General features: G+C 37.5%; 4 protein-coding genes and 1 pseudogene across 4 annotated transcripts; 2 read left to right on the top strand and 3 right to left on the bottom strand.

The window, feature by feature from the left end:
* Window positions 1-880: 880 nt before the first annotated feature.
* Window positions 881-3,005, top strand: LOC124198190 (annotated as a pseudogene).
* A 522-nt stretch (window positions 3,006-3,527) lies between these two features.
* On the bottom strand, window positions 3,528-4,862 carry LOC124198191 (TD and POZ domain-containing protein 1-like). The gene has a single exon (XM_046593902.1). The coding sequence runs from the start codon at window positions 4,739-4,741 to the stop codon at window positions 3,719-3,721; it is 1,023 nt and encodes a 340-aa protein (XP_046449858.1). The 5' UTR covers window positions 4,742-4,862; the 3' UTR covers window positions 3,528-3,718.
* Window positions 4,863-6,185: 1,323 nt separating this feature from the next.
* LOC124198405 (speckle-type POZ protein-like) lies at window positions 6,186-7,028 on the bottom strand. The gene has a single exon (XM_046594234.1). It carries the CDS (start codon window positions 7,026-7,028, stop codon window positions 6,186-6,188), a length of 843 nt encoding a protein of 280 aa, XP_046450190.1.
* A 1,387-nt stretch (window positions 7,029-8,415) lies between these two features.
* LOC124198406 (speckle-type POZ protein B-like) lies at window positions 8,416-9,249 on the bottom strand. The gene has a single exon (XM_046594236.1). The coding sequence runs from the start codon at window positions 9,247-9,249 to the stop codon at window positions 8,416-8,418; it is 834 nt and encodes a 277-aa protein (XP_046450192.1).
* A 1,450-nt stretch (window positions 9,250-10,699) lies between these two features.
* On the top strand, window positions 10,700-13,987 carry LOC124197403 (oxysterol-binding protein-related protein 11-like). Its single transcript, XM_046592850.1, has 10 exons — window positions 10,700-10,886; window positions 10,942-11,073; window positions 11,137-11,346; window positions 11,413-11,757; window positions 11,842-11,936; window positions 11,997-12,046; window positions 12,105-12,384; window positions 12,449-12,606; window positions 12,670-13,310; window positions 13,378-13,987. The coding sequence occupies exons 1-10, from the start codon at window positions 10,719-10,721 to the stop codon at window positions 13,483-13,485; spliced, it is 2,187 nt and encodes a 728-aa protein (XP_046448806.1). The 5' UTR covers window positions 10,700-10,718; the 3' UTR covers window positions 13,486-13,987.
* The last annotated feature ends 2,739 nt before the right edge of the window (window positions 13,988-16,726 follow it).

Genomic DNA, 16,726 nt, shown 5'->3' on the forward strand with positions numbered 1-16,726 from the left:
TTATATTTACGTAGTCATTTAGAAAAAACCGCGCATATCTATTGATTTTTAAAAATAAATAAAAATGTGGTTTTAAACCGTGTATTATTTATCATGTAAAGGTTGACCACCAGAGAGGCAGGACACTAAGTGGTACAACAAAATTTGGCGATGGGTGGTGCTGGGTGGTCGATTCAATGTTAAGGGCTGTTATTTGATGAAAGCCGACGAAATCGTTAGTAGCTCACTCCGGGACTTGACTTGGGATGAGTCATGTTATATCGCATAACAAATTCTTCGAATGCGTCTAGCAGTCTAGCTTAATCCGCAAATTTTCAAATGTGAAAAATGCTATAGAAGGCCAATGATAAGCTGTACGGCTTGGAAGCTAAGTTCTGGATAGTTCTTGGTAATTTCCATCCAATCGTTGCTTGAACAAATAGCTTTAGCGTTCTTTGAGATGAAAAATAATGATGCTTCCCGAAGTTTTTGTGATCTATGAATATGAGCCAGTACTTTAACTTTACTTTAATCAGGTGTCCTTATTCGCTGAGTAGCTGACGCACATGAGACCCCACATCAACGCATTCGGTTTCTTTGCTGTGGGAAAACATATTTTTTCCATCGGTAAAGAGCTTTAGTGATTAAAAATCGCAAATAAAATTTTAAATTTGAGTTTCTTCTTCACTGCAGCTTATAGGATCAACGCTGACTTACTTCCTTATCCTACTGCAGTTTCATTCAGCTGAATAAAAACCACGCATAAATCAAACATAAACTTGGTCTCATTTTGAATTTCCCGGAATTTCCACACTATAGTTTGTGTTTGATCGAGCCTGTAACTCGACCGATAGATGGTATACAAATAATTTTTCGTTTCCTTTCAAAAATATGACAACACCTTTGTTGTGTTTTTACTTTTTAGTTCGTTCGTGTACAAAACGAAGGTCGAAGCAGGTGTACTCAGGTATCAAGTGGCCGGATGTATTTACTTTCTAATAGCTAAAAAGCTTATATCTAGTCGCCTAGTGGTTCGCAGTTTTTCTCGTGTGTTGTACTTTGCCAGTGGTAATGCTAGAATTTGTGACACTGACGTCGCTAATCTTCGTTGTTTTGATCATCTGGTATTGGCTATGAGAGTGCTCCTCTTTTGTTCGTCAAATCGACCGCATTCCTTGGCCGCCTAAAGTTCCATTCTTTGGAAATGTGTTCGAATTCCTCGAGATGGTTCAGGTAACACACCTTTAATATCAAGGGTCTGCCATCGTTGCGATTTCATCCCCCCAATACATAAAAGTATAAAAATATTTTCTTTTCATTTATTATTCGATAAGGATTACATATTTTTTTAAATTATTCAAATTTAGCGTGCTTACAAGCCAGAAGAATATCGACAAGAGCAGCTACTACATGCTATTTATATGGAACCTTGGCTTGGCAATGGCTTGTTATTATCAATATCTGGTAAATTCAATTACATTAAGGGAGATAAATAATAAAAATAACGCAAATCCATTTTAAAGGTGACAAATGGAAAAAGGACCGCCGGCTGCTGACACCAGCGTTTCACTTTCAGATTTTGGGAGATTTTTTTGAAGTTTTCCATAGAAATGCTGATGTCAACGCATAGCAGAGCAGATTATCAACCGGCTAACGGACAGCGAGGAAATCGACATTTTTCCTATGATATCACGCTGCACCTTAGATATCATATCCGGTAATGATTTTTTTTTCTTTTTTCAAACAGGTGTTTTCTATTTGTTGTTCTATTGTGAATCATACCTTTACTTTGTGTGATGTTCTCGGCTTCTATAATTTCGTAGCTAACCCAACTTAACTGAATATTTTTCAAATATTCTCCAATATGTCTAATTATAGAGGCTGCCATGGGTATTAAAGTGAATAAAGTCAATACGCAAACCGAGTCGGTTTCGGAGTACATCAAATCGATTGATTGGTAACTGTGGCTAAACTTGTAACGAATATTAAATCAATTCTTTAAATTGTTCAAACACATGCATAGAGGAGAAGAAATGACGCGAGGCAGATTTTATATTCCGTCCTTAATGGCTTATAAAATTAAATTCGACGTTTCATTTTACAGGTGCTACGAGATAGAAAACAACAAATCGAAAATACCAAATCTGATGACGAAATCGATCCGGTTGACGAAATCTGATGAGTCGAAAATGAGCGCTCGTAAGTAAAATGCCATCCAAGAAATTGCTCATCAATTTTAAGATTTGTTTGTTCGATAAATCGCAGGGAAGAGAAAACCTTTTTTCGATTTGTTGTTGGAAACCGCTAAACGAGAAACGGAGTTGAGCGAATCAGTACATACAGAGCCAAGTCAACACTTTTATGAATGCGGCAATTTTTGACTTCTCTTAAAATTAAAGATTTTTCTTCGAAAGTTAATTGCGTTACTTCCATCTAAAAGGGTCATGATACCACGTCGGTTGCTCTGACTTGGTTTCTTTATTGTATGGCAACTCATTCGGAAGAGCATCAGGTGCTACTAAAGATTTCAGATTCTTCTATAATCAGTTGCCGTAACTTGTTTATAAATCTCATTTCAGGAACGCGTCTATGAAGAACTCCTGGAATATTTCGGCGAATCAAACCGACATTTTGCCTAATTTGAAATATATGGAGTGTTACATGAAAGATTCCATCCGTCGTTACCCTAGCGTCGCCAATTTTCATCGACAAATCAGCGAACAAGTTCAACTGGGCGACTACACTCTTCCGGTCGGAGCTTCGGTTAGCGTTCAGGTTTATACGCTTCACCGTAATGTCAGGATACGCTTCAGGCCGTCGCAGGATACGCCTGTCTTGTGTAAATCTCCTTTTGTTACTGATCGGACCACTCCTCTGGTCGCACAGTCGTCATTATTTTTACTTCTTTATGAAAGAGGTCTCTACCCTTGTTTTGTTTTACGCACCTTTCCCCATTTTTTTTTTACTGGAACTGAAATCTGATCGGATAATTGCAATGTATTTGAGCTTCTTGACAAATCGGATAATTTTTTCCCCGATACTATAAAAAAATAACATTTAGAGTTTCAAGTAAGCACATGATATTTTTTTCTTTATAAATCATAAACAATTCTAGATTCATCAATTTCGCTTGTCCGTTAAAAAGTATTTGAACCACTAAAATTTACAAAAGCGTAGCCTACGTCTGTTAATTAATTATCGATTAAACCAATTTCGGGAAGTTTATAGAAGAATTGTTTTTTTTGTGCTTCTGATCTTAATAGGCATCGATCTTATCTAATGTAAACAGACAGTAAGATACGATCTCAGATAACAGATAATGATATCGTGCTGCTATCCAGGTTATTGCTACATTGCTACATTATTTGCTATACAGATAAAAGCCAGCAAGACTGAAGCAAGCATTTTGCCGCATTTTGCCATTCTTTTAACACCACGTATCATTCGTAGTAGACTTTGTTTCAAGCCTAGAAATGTGTACTAATAACGAAAAGGTAATCACGGCTTCATATTTAATTTAAAATATTTAGAATGAAATAGTATTTGAATAGTAATATTTATTGTATTTGAAACACCATTAAAATAGCAATTGGTGTTACAGTAGTATAGTAGTATAGCCTACCATACCCGACTTTGCTGCTATACATGCTAAATCAATTTACCAAATGTTAAAATAATCTTTGGGTGCTGTGTGGTGCCGTGTTCGATTGATTCGTCAACATTGTCAATGTGGAAAGTGCTATACACTAAGCATAAGTTGCGTTACTTGGAAGCAAATTTCTGGATAGTTCTTAATAATTGTCATCCAATCCTTACGTGAACAAACGGCTTTTGCGTTTTTTGTGATGAAATCTATTGAAGCTTCGTAAAGTTTTGGTGAATAGTGGTCATAGGACAACACCAGGTACTGTGCCGCGTTTCCTACCTTCAGCTTCCGGGATAAAACAAGAGCGCATTCTTCTTTTAATGTCTCAACCGAATATTTGTCTGCCGCGACAAACAATTCAGCAGCATCCACGTTTCTTCCGCTGTTGAAATTTCCAGTGTAAATGTAACAAAGAAGCTCTTCGAAAACCTCGGGGTTGATGTCATTGATTTCGACCACTTTTTCTTGGTTTTCTCTTAAGTTGAGTTGAAACATTGCCGCCAATACGGGACTCCCGGAAGCGAGGATTAGGGTGTGAGCTTTGATGGATTTTCCTTGGCAATTAAAAGTGACATCAGACAAAGTTTTGGTATTCCACAGAGTTAACAAGTGATCAAGGACATGCTGTGTTCCATTTTTTGAAGAAATCACAGAATTTGGGGTTAAATCAATGAGAATATGAAAAATAAGTGGGTTCTCTTTTCCGCAGTAATTGCAACGAATTGGCGTGATGCAACGTCTACATCCGAAAATTATGGACGCGTCCCACATCGCTGTCAGTTTTGATTGATTCAAAGTCATCTTTTGTTGTTCGCGATCTTTAGTCGCATGAATCAGTATAGTTTCCAAATCAATTTGTTTCGTGTGATTTTTTCCAATACGGGACAGAATTTCAATTTCAAGAACTATTTGCTGTCCTTCCGTTTTGCAAGTGAGTATAAAAGAATCAACGACATCCGTCAGAGTTGAAACGTTTACCTGGGTTTGAGTAGGATTTCCAGTCTTTCCAGTATTTTGACCCACTTTGTGGAATCCGTGAAAGTCATCTGATGGCGTGTATGTGGCATCCCAAATGATATGAAGTAATCCTTCTTTGATTTTGCTGGCTGATGCCATATTTTTAATGAAGTCCTTTTACAATGTTAATCTCATATAGGGTTAGGCGATTCTTTGGTGCGAATTGCAAAACACACTAACGCCACCAGCTACTGGAACAACTCTGCCAGTAAATTGATGTAATACAATGGCGGTCCAGTTATCAGGCCACCCGCTTATCGGGCCAGTTAAAGGGCTGCACCTGATCAGCGCCATCATGTGGGATCGAAGAGGAAGAAGAAGAGAAAAATTTAGTTTTTCTAGAATTGTTTGAAATATTGCTGCTAATACTTCTACTGCTAATAATTCCGGAAGCCAGGATCAGGGTGTGAGCTTTAATGTTTTTGTTCTTGCAATTCAAAGTTACATCAAACAAAGTTTTAGTATTCCACAGATTTAACAAGTGATCAAGGACATGGTTGGATCCTTTTTTTTTATAGAAATCACGGATTCAGGATTTGAATCAATGAGAATATCTAAACCAAGTGAGCATGATTTCCCACAGTAATTGCAACGTATCTGCCTGGGGAAACGTATACATCCGAAATTCCCAGAATTTGTGGATACGACCCAATTCGCGCTCCATTTTGATTGATTGTAAGTCATCATTTGTTGTACGTGATCTTTGGTCGCAAAAATCAGTATAGTTTCCCATTCAAATTGGTTCGTGGGCTTTCTACTTTCTAGTCATTAAGGCTGTGTCCAGAGGGTCGGTTACACCGCACCGAGCTCTGTCGTTGTCTCGTTCCCAAGGCTAACGCCAGATTAATTGGATTGGATGTAGAAACGTTATGACATAGAAAAACCACCAAAATCAGGCTCAACATATTAACTGATATGGCAGTAGCGCCCGTTGATACTCGCGTTGATATCAAGGAAATTTGATTACAGTTCCGTTTCTCGATAGTTAATATACGTTAGTACTAAAATTAAGATATAATAAGAACTTATAAGATTGATGAAATTAGCGTGAGCTCCTCCTATAGGATGCTGCAATACACCAATGCACATCAGTATCAATTAGATATGTATTCATTTGGTTTTTTCTGACATCAGTTGGATTTTAATAAACATTCTTCGCTTCTGGCCTATCAAAGCAAAGTGAAACGTACTTACTTAATTATACATTATAATCTCATGCAACGCAATCTATTGTTAACAAAACAAAAATAAACAAATAAAAATGCGGTTTGCGCCGTGTAGGCTATTATCTTTTAAAAATTGGTCATCAGAGGCATGGCATGAAGGTACAGTAAGAAACTTGTGACCATGGGTGTTGTGTCGGTCGATAATAAGGCTATGATTTGATAAAAGCCGACGAAATCATAGTAGCGTACCATGGGACTTGACTTTGGCTATATCACTTGAGTCATGCTATATTACTTTATAATTCAAATTATAACAAATACTTCGGATATGCGTTCACGTTCAGTTGGTTCCGCAAGTTATATCAACGTGGAAAATGCTATAGAAGGCCAAGGATAAGCTGCGTGGCCTGGAAGCAAAGTTCTGGATAGTTCTTGGTTATTTCCATCCAATCCTTGCTTGAACAGATAGCTTTTGCGTTCTTAGAGATGAAATCTAATGATGCTTCGTGAAGTTTTGGTGAATCATGAAGATGTGCCAGCACCAGATACTGTGCCGCGTTTTCTACCTTCAACTCCCGGGATAAAACAAGAGCGCACTCTTCCTTTAATGCCTCAACCGCATATTTGTCTGCTGCAACCAACAATTCAGCAGCATCCACGTTTCTTCCGCTGTTGAAATTTCCATTGTAAATGTAACAAAGAAGCTCTTCGAAAACCTCGGGGTTGATATCTTTGATTTCGACTACTTTTTCTTGGTTTTCTCTAAAATTGTGCTGAAACATTGCTGCTAATACGGGACTCCCGGAAGCGAGGATTAGAGTGTGAGCTTTAATGTTTTTGTTCTTGCAATTGAAAGTGACATCAGACAAAGTTTTGGTATTCCACAAATTTAACAAGTGATCAAGAACGTGCCTTGATCCTTTTTTCACAGAAATCACAGAATCTGGGGTAAAATCAATGAAAATATCAAAACAAAGTAGACGTGGGCTTTCTCTTCCGCAGGAATTGCAACGAGTTTGCGTTACTAACTGCTGAAAAACGAAATTTTTTGTTACGTTCCACGTCGCTGACCATTTCGATTGGTTTAAAGTCATCTTCTGTTGCAAGCGATCTTTGCGATCTTTGCTCGCATGGATTAGTATGGTTTCAAAGTCAAATGGTTTTTTCTGGTTTCCAGCAATGACGGTTTCTATTTCAAGAATTATTTGTTGCTCATCCATTGTGCAAGTAAGTAGGAAAGAATTAACGACATCCGTTAGTTTTGAAACGTCTACCTGTGTAGATTGATGCGTTGGTGCTTTAAAAAGTGCGAGAAGTCCTGTCTGCTGTATGGTAAGTGGAGCATCCCATGAAATATGGATTAATCCTTCTTTGATTTTTTGGGCTGATGATACCATCTCTTTATTAAATCTTATTAAACAGTTTAATAAAAGTAATTTTGTTAAGCAAAACACTCTAATGCAAGTTGAGGAATAACTGTAGCGAACAAGTGAAACACTTTGACTTATTCGTGACCATTAAACAAATGCTGTCATCGGGACAAGCAGTGTATGCCAGTATGGCACTCCTTTTAAGACATAAAGCATTATCCGACACACAGATAACATATCTATAAAGAATTTTTTTTTCTTTCGCTCGTTGTTTAATCTAGATTTTGTCGGAGCACATAGGACCGCATAAGACTATATAGATAGTTAAGCAATCTGATATATTGAGATAAGAATCTCTTTTTTCTTCAACTGATGGATCGTCTTTCCAACGATTTTCGTTTTTAGCAGTTTCTACACTGATGCGATGTCAATTAAATTTACGAAATACAGATCAACGTTGAGAAGGAGGAAGCACACAGTATTTATAATGGCTCGATCTTAAGGTGCTTTTTTAGAAAGCAGTAAAGACTGGAGGGAATGGGACAGATTATTGGACGAGTGGAAAAGAAATTGCGAAATAGCTCACTGGAAAGGAAGCGGAAAAATTCATTGATACAATACTGCGGGTTATATATAGTAGCTATAATTAAGCATCTGAAATAATTCCAGGAACGTCCAGGACGATGTAAAAAGAAATGAATTTCCGATGTAAGGCAAGCCATCAAAACTCGTACACAAAATATAAACTTAAACTTATTCGGCGGTAGGTAACTTGATTTGTCAAGACGATCAGCAATTGTTAATTTTTATTAATTTTTTCATTATTGGCCATCTTGGCGGTTGGATCTAAATATAATTTCTTTGCGTCTGTCTTTAATATAAGCAAAGTGAAACAGTAGGCTTATTATTCATTTTAAAACCCACGCTCAATTTATTGATGAAAGAAAAATAATAAAAAAATTGCGGTTTGTGCCGTGTATTATCTTTTGAAAATTGGCCACCACAGGCATGGCTACTAAGTGGTACACAAGAAACGCAAGAAACGTATACGATGGATGGTGGGTCGGTCAATGGTAGGCTACACATGATTTGATAAAAAATCATTAGCTAGTTACTCTGGGACTTCACTAGTGATGACTGATGAGTCATACTGATGATGAGTCACTATATTTCAAAATGTAAAATTTTTTCTGATGCCTTCAGTTTGTTTCCCAAGTTTCATCAATGTGGAAAAAAACTATAGAAGACCAATGATAAGCTGCGTGGCCTGGAAGCTAAGTTCTGGATAGTTCTTGGTAATTTCCATCCAATCCTTGCGTGAACAGATAGCTTTTGCGTTCTTAGAGATGAAATCTAATGAGGCTTCGCGAAGTTTTGGTGAATTATAGAGATGTGCCAGCACCAGGTAATGTGCCGCGTTTTCTACCTTCAACTTCCGGGATAAAATAAGAGCGCACTCTTCTTTTAATGTCTCAACCGCATATTTGTCTGCTGCAACTAGCAATTCAGCAACATTCACGTTTCTTCCGCTGTTGAAATTTCCAGTGTAAATGTAACAAAGAAGTTCTTCGAAAATCTCGGGATCGATGTCTTTGATTTCGACCACTTTTTCTTGGTTTTCTCGAAAGTTGTGTTGAAACATTGCTGCCAATACGGGACTTCCGGAAGCGAGGATTAGGGTGTGAGCTTTGATGTTATAGTTCTTGCAACTAAAAGTGACATCAGACAAAGTCTTGGTATTCCACAGATTTAACAAGTGATCAAGGACATGCTTTGATCCTTTTTTTGGAGAAATCACAAAATCTGGGGTTAAATCAATGAGAATATCAAAACCCATTGAACTTTCTCTCCCGCAGGAATTGCAACGATTTTGCGTGGTGCTCTGTTGAAATCCGTAATTTAGGAATACGTTCCACTTCGCTCTCCATTTGGATTGAGCATAAGTCATCTTTTGCTGCACGCGATCTTTGGTCGCATGAATTTGTATGGTTTTCAATTCAAATTGCTTCGTCTGCTTTCCACCAATAGGGGATTCAGATTCTATTTCAAGAACTATTTGATGTCCTTCCATTTTGCAAATGAGTTCGAAAGAATCAACAACATCCACCAATGTTGAAACGTTTACCGAAGTACGTTTGATTTCAAAACTTTGACCCCGGTTATGATTTCTGTAATAATTTAGTTCGTTCGGCAATGCTTCGATATACCATGAAATAGAAAGTAATCCTTCTTTGATTTCTTTTACTGATGCCATCGTTCAATAAAGTCTTTTCACAATTTCAATCTAACACGATAAGATAATTTTTTTGTGCGAAACACACTACCACTAAGAACACTAATTGGGTACAACACTACCAGTAGACTGATACAATAAGAGAAATAAGAAGAGCAAAAAAGATACAACTTACTAAAAAGGACTCTAAATCATTTCTATTAGTTCTAAGTGAAGAAATCAAACAGCTAGGAAAAGACAACCAACGTTGATGCAGCTTGGCCCAGAGGCAACCCCAAATTGATTCAGGGAAAGACTAAAGAGATTCAGAGGACAATCTTGAATACATGGAATTCCTCACTTATTGGATCGTCACCATTACGATTGTGACAAAGGATATAATTCGTGGTACGTTGTTGTATCATGGTGGTTGCAATCAAAGCTCTCAATTATAATCCACAAATTTCAAGTTATTTCACGTGATGATATAAGAATAAAACATGCAAACTGCGTTATTCGTTTTGTAATGTTCGCGATCAATGTACTAAAATTTGTCAAAGAACCGTAATAGAGTTACGGCGAGAAAGCACACGGTATAACAGCTGCTGAAGTGTGCATAAAGCAAAAAGGAGGAGCGGGATTCGGTCGGTTGTATAAGGGCGAAGGGTGCAGAATAGCTCAATAGAAAGGAAGCGGAAGATTTACTGCTGGTTAAATGCTACGGAAAATGGAATTGAGTATTCAAATGAGACGTATATTGATTTTGGCTAGAAGAGAAAAGCCATGATTGAATGTCAATTTCTTATTGGCCCTCTTGACGGCGGAAGGGTTGGTGAAGTTCGATTAGAATTATTTTTCTCTTTAAACGTTAAAATTATAGCCTAATCAGTACAAACAGCAGCTTTTCCTTTGCAATTTCAAAATGATTCAGTAAGTTGATCCCTACTATCGAATTAATTACCCTTTTTTTTGGCACATCTACAATATTATACGTAATCATACATAGCGAGGTGAGCTCCTCCTAGGCTGCAACCTGCAATGCACCATACGCGGCGCCAATGAGATATTCCCTGTATTCCGTTCGCTATTTTGAGGAAAAGGTTGGCTTTGTAAACATAATTATTTTCTTTTCCCGCCTAAATGAGCAGTAAGACTGTAAGAAAGTGAAACAATACTTACTAGTTACTTATTCATCATAAACTCATGCAATCAATTTTTTTTTTAAATTCCGTGTCTTAAACTCTTAACCGTTTCGGCTACGAATCGTCGTGCAATAGTATTTCAAAATTGACCACCAGAGGCATGACAAGTGGTACAAGGGCGAGTCGATGCGATCGGTGGGAAAGGTGGCTGAGAAAACAGCCGACGAAATATTTTTAGTAGCCTACTCTTGGACTTGGGAGTTGGGAGTTGGAAGTCAAAGGAGTTGTGTCACTTGTGTCATCGATGAAACTTACTGGTTGAAAATAAGGAGTGCCAAAATGTCAAAATCCAAGGTTAGTTTTAAAAACATTTTTGTCTGGAGAAATTATCACAGTATTTTCAAAACAGGAAAACAATGTTGGGATTTCGTTACGACAAATTTCGGAGGGCCAACTTTTGAAGTATACCAACATGATGAAAGGTTGGCAAAATCGCTGGTTTGTTTTGGACCCACGCACGGGAATGCTGGAGTACTTTATGGTAATATTCAAAATTATACGTCTTGAATGTTTGACTAAATATGCTTTGTATACACATGTTCAGTCTGAAAGTGAGAGAAAGCAGCGACCAAGAGCTTCTCTACATTTGGCAGGAGCAATTGTTGTCCCGAGTGAAGAAGATTCATACACTTTTTCTGTTAATGCTGCAAATGAAAACTCATTCAAATTAAGAGCTACTGATGCGAAGGAGAGACAGTACTGGATAAATAGACTTCGTGTTGTGGCACAGGCTCACACACAAGTTCTGGCTGAGGTAAGCCAGGCTGTTTTTTGAGTGATTTGAATTTCAGTATTAGTAAAGCAAAAAAAAACTTTGCAGAGCAACCCACCATTGTTTCGGGATCATTCTCAACTCAGCAGTAGTAATCTTTCAACAACCTCTGCTGTATCTGTTAGCCCACACAATCCTGGACCTTCGCAGAAAATGCTGTCATGCAACTTAACAGTCCTGGATGCATTTAGTGGTGTCCGTGATTATTTACGCCGTGTGGAATGCGAACATCAACGATTAGTCCATGATATTGAGAGTTTACCAACTTCAGGACCAACTACAACTTGCACCGACACAGAGATACTTATAATGAAAGCTACTTCTCAAGCAACTTTGCTGTGTCTGGAGCAATGCTTGGCAATCCTCCACTATCAACAGCAGCAGCCCACTAAGGTAATAGTTAAAGCAGATCTTCTTTATTGTGCAATTCAAACCAACAACATTATCTATCATAATATCTGAAATAATTTTTTGTAGCCAATCAAAGCAAACTCGACTGGGAGCTCACCCCTTCTTGGATATTCTAGTTCAAAGAAATCCACCGATTTCAAAAGAATCTCTGATTTTCCGAGGTAAGTTTCTTCAACAAACCCATTTATTTGTTTTAAACTGAACGCTGTTTTCTTTCTTAGAATGAGAAGTGAAAGTGCCGTTTCTGTCCTAAGTGATAAAACTCTCTCTGGTACAACTGCTTATTTGAAATTGAATTTGATGGATAGTAACTGTTAATTGATTTACAGATGTAGGCACTCAAAACTGGTCGGAAACGAACGAACAATCATCTTCAGTTCCAAGTTTAGATGATGAATCAGAGTATGTCCCTATTGTCGAGGAATCTCTCTCAGCAATTGCCCAAGAAACAGGAAATGAAGAGTATAAAGGGCGTACTCTGAAGCTTCTTTCTCAGTTAAAACTGGGCACAGAACTTACTAAAGTGAATCTTCCCGTCTTTTGCTGTGAACCTCGTTCCCTTCTTCAAGTTATTGCTGATGCATTTCGTCAGCCAAATTTGTTGCTAAAGTAACTTAGGTTTATTAATACCAATAATTCATTTTGTAATTTATTTTTTTTTTATTGAAATTAGGATGTCTAGAGAATCTGACGTAGAGCATAGGATGGCTATGGTGGTGCAGTGGTATTTGGGTTGCATTCGCGCTTGTCAATTGGAAATGACAGCTGCCCGCAAGCCTTTTAACCCTGTGCACGGAGAGATCTTCAAATGCATCTGGAATATGAAAGATGGTAGTTCTTTTAATTAGACTTTTATTCTTTTTTTACTTAACTTTTTTTTTCTTGTCCCAATAGAAGCCACTGGTGAAATTTTACTCTTCAGATTTGTGGCAGAACAAGTTTCACACAATCCTCCTGTTAGCGCGTTTCACTTTGAGTGTCCACAACAACGTATTTCTATTAGTGGAAATTTATCAATCAAAGCCAAATTCATGGGAATGTACGTGGGAGTGACGCTTGGTGGGGACATGGTTTTGGAACTTCCGGCCCATAATCAGTCACAGGATCAAGAGACAGAGAAATACGAAATGACATTTCCTATGCTTTACTTGCGATCCTTTCTTTCCGAACCCTGGTTGGAGTTTGGTGGCAAGATCAACATAAACTGTTCGGAATCGAAATTATCTGCTGGCATCGTATTCCAAACCAAACCATTTTATGGCGGCAAACCACATCAAGTTACTGCTGAAATTAAAGGGCAATCTGGCAATACCACTGCCCGTATATCCGGTGATTGGACGAGTGGTGTTATGGAACTGTGCTGGGTGAACGGCCAGTCAGAATCTATTGACCTTCAAACGGAAGGTGATTTGTTGGAAAAGAAAATCCGCCGCATTTCCGATCAGGCGGATGAAGAGTCATACAAATTGTGGTATCCCGTGAGACGAAATTTGATATCAGGGGATTTTCAAAGTGCAGCTGAACACAAAAAAATTGTAAGCATCCTTTTATTGTAATATGTTTTAAATATGTAATAATCATTTCATTATAAAATATCCGCAGATTGAAGAGCGTTATCGGGAAAAAGAACGGAAACGTCATGGTCAAGGCATGCCGTATTGCGCCACCTACTTTGAGCTGAACAACGACCTTTGGATTCGGAAAAAGTGATGACACTGACATTCGTATCTTTTCCATGTTTTGCCTGTCAAACTGACGTATACTAAGCTGCACTATAAAATAGAACCTTTATTCAGAATTAAGTTTCACTGTTATATTGGTCTCGTTGAATTTTTACGGGAGGATCTTGAGCGATTTAAAAACCTCGTTGATTATTTAAATTGTTTTGGAAATGGAAAAAATAGTTCGAATAATTTAATTAATAGAAATAAGGCGTGTTTTGCTTCAAATGTTAGTTGATACCTTAGAGCACCCACCCCAAGCGATTCGAAAATCAGATGTAATCGAGCTGTAGTCCGCTTAGAAAACAGGCTGTCAGCAACGGTATGCGTAGTCACAGGGCACTGAAAAGAATTACGAACGGTGTGTACCTACGAGTTCAATTAACTTTTACTAAACCGATCCCTTGCTGCGCTTGAGTTTCCCTCTAGCACCGATCTGCTTTGAATGTATTGCATTATGTTTTTCATCTAAATATAAATTTCAAAGCTGCGAAGTCTTGATTCCATATTTTTAGAAAATTGTTATTACTTTTCTCTCTTTTGAAAAACATTTTTGTGGGCTTCAACACGAAGGAAAATGTGAAAATTTACTTCATTAGAAGTAAATTATTTTTAGAAGTATTTATTCATTAGAATAAATTATTTGCACTGTTAACCAATAAAATCAGACAAGATTATCAACTATCAAGTAACTCAACATGAAAAATAAAATGTCTGCTTTTAACGTGCACGCGAAATGTCAAATGGCGTATGGCGACAAACAAACGTAAACAAACTGCAGACAAAAAGCCGCGACCGCGGCCGCGACGTTAGAGGCCACTGACATCAGTTTGTTTTGGATTTTGCTGAACAAGTTAGTGTATCTATCTCACCTCACCTACAAGCTACAATTTCGCCTAATAGTCTACAATACAACCAATCATGTTAGGTAGTATAATTTTGGGGAAATCGATTACAAGTGCACACAGGTAGGAAACGACGAGACATTATTATTTTAAACGCAAGTGTGATGTCACTTTTTTCTCTCTTAATCTCACGAGTGACGAGCACTATAGTTAGGTGGAAAAATACTTATTTCGTTCGTTGTTGAAAGATTGACCCAATCGAATGGTGTGGTGAAAAGTCACAACACCAAAGTCGAGAGATTATTTTCTGTAGTAAATTCACCATTACTATCTGATGGGACGTCCTTTTCAGTATGTTCAGTATGTTTTGTCGGGTCAGATTACAACTGAATTGCAAAATAATTTGTCAAAATTAAATTTTTCGGGGAAATTATTACGCGAAAACTTCTTGAATTTTCTGAATAACCCAGTTAAGGTGTAACGTAAAATTCATAAGCCACCAAAACCTACCGTTGATTTATTAGATTAACGACATAACAAGTAGATGTTATAATAAAAAGTAAAATCGTATGTCATAGTTTTGTACGTTTTGTATCCCTGCTGTGGTGCCAATGGTATTTAAGCCGTGGAATCCTTTGGTACAGTTCGCGCCGGCTTCGCGCTGAAACTGCGGCGTGTTCCAATACCGTACGGCATGGAAATGAATGGACACGGGACGATTTCGATTCACTTTCTGAAACCGGAACTGAACAATGCACCCGTAATTCCCCGTCCGAATTATGCTCCGCCATTAGAGTTTGTCCTGAAGGACAGTGCTGGCCACTGGCCACTGCTATTTAATTCCCGGCATTTCAACTCTGTTGGAAAATAATATTTTGATCTGCTCCTTATATCGTTCCCTTTTCACTCCATTTACCGTAGTCATGCCACTGTCATGTCCCGTCAACGAAACATTTTTTGGAACCGTTTCGCATGGAGGAACTTTGTTCTTTATTACGAACCACTCCTCGCTGCGACAACGGTCCTGAATAATAAGAAATCAACAATCTAATTGTTTCTCAAATGCTTCTTCTTTCTCGACGAATACGCAATCTACCAACTTATCTTATGAATCCAAAACAAAGCTAGTGCTAATAAAATACTCGATTACTGAAAAGGCGATATAATTTTGTTTGTGCGCACACGTTTTATTAACCAAGATTTTTAAAAAATTAGTCAGAATTGATCATTCATCGCTATATTCGCCATCGCCTTAACATTATTTTCTAAGCTCTTTGATTTATTATTGGAACAATTAATAACGACTGACAAGGAAAATTTTGTCCTCACCTTGGAATCGTCATGAGCGCTAAACAATATTCTTTGCAAAATCGAAAGATTATTAATCAACACTTGACACAATTTTGTTCAGGACTCTTACACAACTTGTTTTCGGACATATCTATCAAATAGTTTGCCAATCGCCAGACTCTAGTGATTATTGATTTTTTTACATTCTTTTGTTAATTAAAATTCATAACAGGTTAAATGTTAGATAATAATAATACTAATGAGTGAGTATTACTTGCTTATGCTAAATAATAAAACACATAAGATTTTTGTGTCGTTTTGGTTGAAGATATTTTATTGAGACATTCATTCAAATCAACAGGCACACACACAATTTTGCACACATTCTTCAAATCCACGCTCCATTCATTCACACGAAGGAAGCGAAGGAAGAGAAGAAAAGAGAAAAAAGGGGAAAAAATAGAAAAGAAATTGGGTCGTGATATTGACGTTCACCTAACAAAATTTAATTCGACACCAATTCGACGCAACTTCAACAGCTAGCAACTATATTTCCACAATGGTACGAAAATATTTCGACAACAGGTAGCTAATGTACTTCGACCTAACCTAAACTTAACTAACTTAACCTAATCTTAAAAACGAATTGCCGAAGTACTTTGGCATACACTGTGTCTACGTATTCTCGCACCAGTCGAAATACAGCTGCCTTATGTTGAAGTTACATCAAATCGATGTCGAATTTAAAGTTTTGTCAGATAAAACTTCCAATATCCGACCCAATTCTGAAAGAAGAATATGGCGATAAAGATGAAGAAGAAAAACATAATAGATGAAGGTAAATAATTAAGGGGAAGGTAAAGAATAAGACAGAAACATATTATATAATAACAAGAGTAGTTTTTTTTTTGAATTTGAATTTTTTTTGAATTATTTTTTTGGGGGTGAGGGAGGGGAGAATACAGGAAGGAAGCAAAGGACAAAAAGATAACGAGAAAAAAGGGGAAAAAATAGAAAAGAAATTGGGTCGTGATATTGACGTACACCTAACAAAATTTAATTCGACACCAATTCGACGCACCTTCAACAGCTAGC

Source organism: Daphnia pulex, chromosome 7 (assembly GCF_021134715.1).
Source record: "Daphnia pulex isolate KAP4 chromosome 7, ASM2113471v1".
NCBI classification, from domain to species: domain Eukaryota; kingdom Metazoa; phylum Arthropoda; class Branchiopoda; order Diplostraca; family Daphniidae; genus Daphnia; species Daphnia pulex.

Bases quoted from the DNA above. Each gene is read 5' to 3' on its own strand.
- LOC124198406 (XM_046594236.1), bottom strand. From the start codon at position 9,249: ATGGAAGGACATCAAATAGTTCTTGAAATAGAATCTGAATCCCCTATT.
- LOC124198405 (XM_046594234.1), bottom strand. From the start codon at position 7,028: ATGGATGAGCAACAAATAATTCTTGAAATAGAAACCGTCATTGCTGGA.
- LOC124197403 (XM_046592850.1), top strand. From the start codon at position 10,719: ATGCGATCGGTGGGAAAGGTGGCTGAGAAAACAGCCGACGAAATATTT. The intron at 12,607-12,669 runs GTAGTTCTTTTA...TTGTCCCAATAG, and splicing joins CATCTGGAATATGAAAGATG to AAGCCACTGGTGAAATTTTA. The intron at 13,311-13,377 runs GTAAGCATCCTT...AAATATCCGCAG, and splicing joins CAGCTGAACACAAAAAAATT to ATTGAAGAGCGTTATCGGGA.
- LOC124198191 (XM_046593902.1), bottom strand. From the start codon at position 4,741: ATGGCATCAGCCAGCAAAATCAAAGAAGGATTACTTCATATCATTTGG.